This window comes from Seriola lalandi, unplaced genomic scaffold (genome assembly GCF_002814215.2).
Source record: "Seriola lalandi dorsalis isolate HSWRI2012SDOR001 ecotype SW California unplaced genomic scaffold, Sedor1 jcf7180002053931, whole genome shotgun sequence".
In the NCBI taxonomy this organism is placed as follows: Eukaryota; Metazoa; Chordata; class Actinopteri; order Carangiformes; family Carangidae; genus Seriola; species Seriola lalandi.
Genome location: NW_019524484.1, coordinates 163,288 through 170,520, shown reverse-complemented (window position 1 = coordinate 170,520; position 7,233 = coordinate 163,288). Strand labels below are relative to the sequence as shown.

The 7,233-nt window shown below is 40.0% G+C and overlaps 1 protein-coding gene across 1 annotated transcript in view; it reads right to left on the bottom strand.

The window, feature by feature from the left end:
• Positions 1–991: 991 nt before the first annotated feature.
• fancd2 (FA complementation group D2) overlaps positions 992–7,233 on the bottom strand; it is a 12,651-nt gene continuing 6,409 nt past the window's right edge. The window contains exons 17-36 of the mRNA XM_023402436.2: positions 7,110–7,225; positions 6,895–7,003; positions 6,689–6,787; positions 6,494–6,588; positions 6,258–6,413; positions 5,691–5,807; positions 5,267–5,395; positions 5,048–5,166; positions 4,810–4,920; positions 4,586–4,716; positions 4,401–4,500; positions 3,933–4,055; positions 3,623–3,716; positions 3,339–3,410; positions 3,040–3,078; positions 2,872–2,946; positions 2,519–2,593; positions 2,171–2,317; positions 2,000–2,089; positions 992–1,360 (exon numbers count right to left, since the gene is read on the bottom strand). Coding sequence (XP_023258204.1) covers positions 1,271–1,360; positions 2,000–2,089; positions 2,171–2,317; positions 2,519–2,593; positions 2,872–2,946; positions 3,040–3,078; positions 3,339–3,410; positions 3,623–3,716; positions 3,933–4,055; positions 4,401–4,500; positions 4,586–4,716; positions 4,810–4,920; positions 5,048–5,166; positions 5,267–5,395; positions 5,691–5,807; positions 6,258–6,413; positions 6,494–6,588; positions 6,689–6,787; positions 6,895–7,003; positions 7,110–7,225 — 2,087 coding nt within the window. The 3' untranslated portion in view covers positions 992–1,270. The remainder of the gene's footprint in view (positions 1,361–1,999; positions 2,090–2,170; positions 2,318–2,518; positions 2,594–2,871; positions 2,947–3,039; positions 3,079–3,338; positions 3,411–3,622; positions 3,717–3,932; positions 4,056–4,400; positions 4,501–4,585; positions 4,717–4,809; positions 4,921–5,047; positions 5,167–5,266; positions 5,396–5,690; positions 5,808–6,257; positions 6,414–6,493; positions 6,589–6,688; positions 6,788–6,894; positions 7,004–7,109; positions 7,226–7,233) is intronic.

The window sequence follows — 7,233 nt, the reverse complement described above, 5'->3', positions numbered from 1 at the left end:
TCCTTGTTAAATAAAAGTTAGATAACTAAATTAGAAAATGCAATGCAATGGAAAGTTCAAAGCTTCTAACTCTAGAAAAGACTGAATAGGACAAAAAAAGACACAATTTGACCATGGAATGGATCATGAGGCCATTAATGCCCAAATGCATCATCAATACAAACCCTCTTATACATGTGCAATAATCGCTCCAATCCTTTAACCCATGGGCTTTGCGACAGAGAACTGAGGTGGATGCATTTAAAAGCTTGTATATGTTTTATAGCAGTGTTATGCAAACTAATGCTTTGACTAAAGCAATAAATAAAAGACTAAGGTGTTCTTCTTGGTCTTTGTTACAAGTCTGTTTCATTTTCAGGTCATGCAAACATTTTACTTCAATATCACTTCTTTCACATAAATTGAGATTTTACATGGTGCCCAAGATGTAGTAATGTTAGGTAAAGGATCTATAGGTTCAATGTTTATTCTACTGTTTTAAAAAATTTCAAGTCTTTCAAGTCCTATTTTGACATGTTCTCCAATGAGCCCCCCAGGACCTTAGAGTATCATAGAGACTGTTCGCCTTCATTTAAAGCTTACGCTAATCAGTGGTGTCCCTCTTTTTGGGATTTGACAGGAACAAAGATCTCAGTGTTTAGTCTGGGTGTGGTGCCGTTCTTTTCCCAGGCTTCACTAATTTTTGCTTGTTTTGAAAGCCAGCGTTCCTATATTTGTACAAGTACTTTATATCACACATTTGGATTATTTTTTTTGTCATAACCTAATGGGAAAAGGACAAGCCTCCCCTGTTTATCACATATAAGACATGGTATAGACAATGGCCTCTAGATTTAAAAATAAATCATTTTATTTCTGTATCGAAGCAGATGTTTACTGTTAACTAATGTCTAAAAACAGTCCCTAATTGAGACTATTTATATCATAATACTTATAATTATTTACTTTGAAATATAGGTAACATAGAATGACAAATCAGACTGAAACTAGCTCTCAACAATCCATCTTTTATTTTGTCAATGTATTACTGCCACATACATAAAAATACAAGACTTTTGGTTATATAGTGGTAATATTAACCCTGTACTTGCACATTATCCAATGAGCAACAGTATTCAATGCATTCTGAAAGTGTTCATGTAAAGTAAACAATAAATCAGATGGACATTCAAAACTTCAAAAGGCAATCCAGAAATGGGATTTTGACCTAAATGCAACCGTTTAAAATCAAAGCCAACAGTTTATTATTCCGTTATTTATAAAGTGTTACTCAGTCATCAGAGTCATCTGTAATATCATCTGGATCCACATCTTCCTCTATGTTAATCTTCTTACTTTCCTCAGAGTCACTCTCCTGGGCCTGGAGGAAAGCACATGACAAACATTTTGGCAAACATGCAAATTTGAAATTATGACCCTGCTTGCATAAAACAGAAATTCAGACACTACAGGACACGTTGTCCCGGGACTGACACCACATCAAATGGTTTCCCTGTTAAGTGTGTCAGCCACTTATTAGCTTTTTAGAGAGCTAAGTTATCTCATCATCCCACTGTCCTCTACAGTTTCAACTGCCTGTTGACTAACATGTATGGCTTAACCTTTACAAAGCAATGAACTCTGCAGCAGTAGAAGGAGACTGGCTGGCTTGGTTGTCTTATATAATTGACTGTGTTACTGCTGTGTGCTGCTTATCCGTTGAATACAATTTTCATAAAACCCTTTCAGCCATCAACCACATTCTCAAACATTATTCTACTTGCCTCTTTTATCCAATACCTACTGGGCTCGGTAGTTTTTATCCCATTTTCTGGTTTTGTCAACTAATTCTTGGTTAAATCAGCCCTGACCGTGATAAACTAAAGGCCACATTGTCTAAAAATTTTACTGAATCAACCCCATCTATTTTCCATAACAATATCTAAACCAATATCAATTGCACAATCTTTGTGATAAATACACTTCGAATATAATTAAAAAATCTCATAATGGCAGGTACCTCATCCTCTGATTGTTCCTGAGGCAGCAGTGAATGTTGCTCTTCCTCCTCTTCATCATCACTTGACCTCTGAGAAAGAATCTCTTCACCCTGCAGCAGACATATAATCCATCTAAATCCAGGATTCAAAATGCACAGACACACACAAACACAAGTCCAATAATTTTATACCTTCAAGTTGCGGTTCTTCAGGTTGCCCATCCAAAACGCCTCCTGACAGTTGTTGAGCATCAGCATTGCCTTCACTCTGTACAAAAACAGCTCGAGGCTCTTCTTCAACGCTGGCACGTGGTTGGTCAGGCTTGTATCCTGCTGAATCTGAGCACCCAACCAAGGCTTAGTTAATGAGCACCTGAGATTTCATATATAGTATGTACTGTCCACACTTTCTCTGCCTGTCTTTTAAACAGGAGTATCTGCACTCTCTGATTGCCTGATTTTGGCACCAGTGCATGCAGACGGATGTCTCCAACTAAAAAAACAGACAGGAATGAGTTTGAACCTGTGATCTGTACCTACCTTAGAATGTCCACACATGTGATGGAGCTGCCTGGTGCTGAGCTGGAAGGTCTTCAGTAGGCTCTGGACATCCTCCTTGAACACAGTGCATCACACACATTAGTAAACAATTTTGATTAGATCAGCATTACAGATCGTCATGAGTGGACTGTTCATTGGCTTCTGCTTACATTAAATCGGTAAAAAGGCAAATTCACTTGAGTAAAGTGAACTATGGTTGTAAGTTGGTTCCAGAAGTAATAATATTAAGGTCCATTAACTATTTAAGAGCACTTTGTGGTTTACCAGGGCCATTCTTTTACATAATTCATAGTGACATTTAATGGCTGTTATGGAGAAGATGTCATGTGTACCTTGTGCCTTTTGAAACTGTAGTCCAGGAGCGGCATCCCCAACTTCAGGAAAGACTCCAAGAAAAGGCGGCCGTACTACCAAGATCAACATTATAATGAGTGAATGCAACATCAATGTAGCTGCATCTGAAATTTTATGTGTGAAACTTTGCTGGGGAGCCGCCTCACCTTTAGGCACACGTTGAGCACCGGCCTAGAATCAAACACCTGTATAAATAGATTAGAGGACCAACAGTCGAGCAGATGAGGTGAAACATAAGTGATAAGATTGAATGATTTAAAAAAAAAAAAAAAACTCTCTTGAACTTCACTTGCTGTATGAATTACACAAAACTAACAAAATAACATCATCATTATGGAACACCTGCCCCAATAGCTGGCCAACTGCTGGAAACAGGTTAGGTCAAAGGTCACGGTCAGTTTAGTATACATTTACAGCTATATGATTACGCTAACAGATGATATACCTTAACTAGGTTGACCAGGATGTGAAAGTCTCTGACAGCCAGGTTCCATGTCAGCAGCTTCTCACTCTGAGCCTAGAAAGACACGGGTTACACAGTACTAACCATCAATTTTGCATTCATACTACCCATTCAAACATGCTTTACAGGTTATAAAGTGAAGTTATAAACAAACTGGTATGTACAAAGAGTTGTGTTGTGGTGTTTTGCAGGTCTGATTAGACCAAGTTATCTCACAGAGTATATGCATGGAAATACATTGTGTAGTGCGACACCTAGTAGCTGACCTCAGAATTGTCACTGATTTTGCCAGCAGGAATCTTCCTGATGGCTTTTTCCAGTTCTGCCATCATCACTTTGTAGAATACCAGGAATGTTTGCCTGAAGAGCAGAAAAAAAATATGGAAGAATGAGCAACAGAATAATAATAATAATAATATGGCCGACTATATTCTTTACTGTGATTATGGTTGATAATTACAGTTTACATTATAGTTAGCTGTGAGGCTGTATATAAGCTACTTCTGCATAATCACTAACTCATAATATTGCTCTAAGATAACTAAGCACAGAGAACTGATGGAGATGAGGATCTACCTGTTGAGAGTGGGCCACGATGCAGAGCTCTCATCTTTGGAGGCGTTGAGGAGCTCTGGGATTCCTTCTCCAGCTATTTCCTCCACTGCCTTCAGAACGTCATCCACATGTTCCAGGTAGATGCTGCAGAGACGGGAAAGCACAAAGATTTTGCCATCAAAGAATCTGACCAATACAACATATGATAATAAATGGTGTCAACTACCAACTGTGTTCTTTCAAAATATGATAACACTTCTAGGTGCTTAGGAGGAGGGGTGGGGTCAAGGACCACGTATGGTCTCTGAAACAAACTCACTTATGGAATTTCTGTATTGCACCAGCTTGTTACTAATCAGCCATAATACTGTATAGACAGATACCAATATACTGTATGTGTGATTAACTAAAATCCATTGCTTTCCATTGTTTCTTCAGGCAACTCTTTTTTTTTAGTGCAAGATAGCCATTAATGAGATGCAGACACACCTTAGGAGAGTTTGAAGTGCTTCATTGAATTTGTTCCCTCGCTCCTTCTCCCCGCTGGCTGTCACCCATTCTTGGCTCAGGAAACGTTTTGCTAGGGAAGCTAGGAAGAAAAATTAGCCAATTATCATCACAGTCCATTGACCAGTAGATAATTTGATTTAAATGAGGCAACATGTCAGACTGACCGGCCTGCTCTCTGTAAGTCGCAGAGTTGCCTCCTTTCGCTGACACAGTGGACAGCAGCTGGGAGAGACACAGCGCTGTGCTGAGACTTGGCATGGTGCTGCGGAAGTTCAGCAGGTACTCAAAGCTGTGTCTAAACCAAAAATAAAGGAGGCAAAGATACATTTCATTCTGCCATCACACAAAACACAAATGAGGCACCAGTATTGAAAAGTTTGGTGCTCACTTTACAAGCTGCTCCAGGGTCAAATCAGGACGTTGTTCTTTGAGTCGTTCAGCCAAAACTCCCAGGGCTTTCTTCAGTAAGCTCCGCTGACCTGGAAGACTGAATCCAGACCTGACGAATACACACATACATACGCACAAATCAGGAAACAGATACACGCTGATAATGACAAGGCATAGCGCTCTAATGCTTCATAGAGTAGAACAGATTTAACGTCTGACACGAAAGTCCTCCTCACCAGCAGAAGGTGGTGTTCAGGATCTGGAGGAGCAGCTGGTAGCTATATGACATTAACTGGTGCTCCTGCACATCTGTGGCAGGTCCATCCACAACACCGTTGTTCTCAGACAGCAGTGTCTGTGAAAAGGCACAAATATATAGGAGCAGAAAGGGAATTTTTTCAGAGTTGGAAGAGATGTTGATTTTTCTTGTAACTCCAGAGCTTGTGATTTTGTACCTGAAAATGGTTGTGACAGTCCTCTAAGTGTGAGCAGAGGGCAGGCAGCAGCTGGACACAGTAGGAAGCAATATCCTTGGAGCTCCTCTGTTGTAGATGGGAGAAGCCCACACTTTTATCGGTCCTTCCCTGTGCAAGAAGATATTTTTAAGTTTTGGCTCACATAGGCCTGCCTATGACCGCTACTGTTGCAACTAAATGCCATTGACACTCAGAGACTCTTAACATCTTATCGTAGATGACTGAGGACAGATTCAGACAGAATCAGGACAGGAAATCTAGGACAACATAATGGATACTTCCATATGTGAATGGATAATGACCTAAAATGTGTTATGGTGTATTTCAACAGAGCAACAAGTCCCCCCCCCCCCGGAGACCCTATCAAATGTTTTGTAAGTTTGTAATTCTCTTTTCTCCGTACCTTGAGGAAAGGGGCTCTCTTGGCAGGGGCGGCTCTAAGACTGAACTCCACTTTGCGAAGCATATCCTCCAGCAGGAAGACCAGCTCAGCAGGACCCAGCATGACCTCCTCTTGGACCTTAATAATGACAGAATATTAGAGGACTTGTATGTACAACTTCCTCCTTTCTACACAGTATGTGGTGCTTACATGTGTACAATAGATTAAAACCAGCAGTCACTGGTATACTTGACAATAATTTCACTGGCCAATCCAAATAAGGGCCGTGGGTTAGAAACCGCAAATCCTATTTTGAAATGAAAATAGTGAAAAAGAAATATGTAAAAGCCCTACTCTTTTATATAAGATTAGGAAGAAGTGCAATAACACTGTTAAATTCTAACAATTGGTGCAATACAGACTTAATATAGACAGATCTATTATTCATACCTGTTTTTATAATTCATGTGTATGCTATTTATTATGTGTGTTTGTTTTGGCTGATCTTATATTTTCATCCTGAATGTTTGTGCCATGACAAATGAATGCATTATATTCCATTTATCTATTATATTCTATATTCCTTACTTTGCTGTGGAGCTCAGAGTCCAACAGTGAGCGAGACAGCAGGCCACACTGCAGCACACTAAGCACCTCCATGTCCAGCTCCCTGAAAAACTGCCTGTAGGACATCAGACTGACTCCTTGCCGGACCTCCTTTTCTTTCTCCTTCTCTGGCTGTTCCTTAAGCACAAGAAGAATCACCCTTTTAGCTCAGTTACAATAAAAAGAGATTCATGTGAGAAAATATGAGAAAAATTTACCTGCAGAGTTTCATCTGCTTCCGTTGTCTCGTCAAGCTGAGAGCTGCCTTCTGAGGAGCTCTTACTGGGGGCCTTCCGCTTCTTTCCTGTGCCATCTAAATGTGAGTTAGGCAGTTACGTAAGTACTAGTTCTTTAGAATATTTTGTTTCATCAACACAAAACACAGTAAAATATCCTCTGTTGGGCATGATTACCTTTCTTTGCCTTATTCACAGGAGCAGCTGAACTAAGTATTAGTCCATCTGTGCTTTCTCCATCAAAGTTAGCAACAGGTGGAACGTAGCCAGGTGTCCCTGAAACACAAAGTAAAGAGGATATTATTTCAAAATCTTTAGTAGAATTGTCACCACATGGCATAAGAATTTGAAAACTCCAAGTTTTGATAGATCAAAAAACTCACCAGCCAGAGCCCTCTCCAACAGCGTCTGAACGTAGGTGATGTTCTGGAGACGAGTCATCACTTTCATCTTCAGCTCAGTTTCTTTCTGCCTACAAAATGCATTTACGACCTTCCACAAAACAGGGGAGAGGCACGGCTTAAGTCACATATCTCCTTCTAGTAAGAAAGATTTTGTCCAAATCAGTAAAACCCATATGACAACAACATGCAGTTACCTCTCTGAACCAGTTTATGGTGTGAAAGAGCAAATTACAGAGGAACTCTCTCTCAGCTTTTGACAGGCTCTCAATTTTCTCTATTACATCCATGTCTGTTAGGATCAGAGGGCAGCCTGTGATG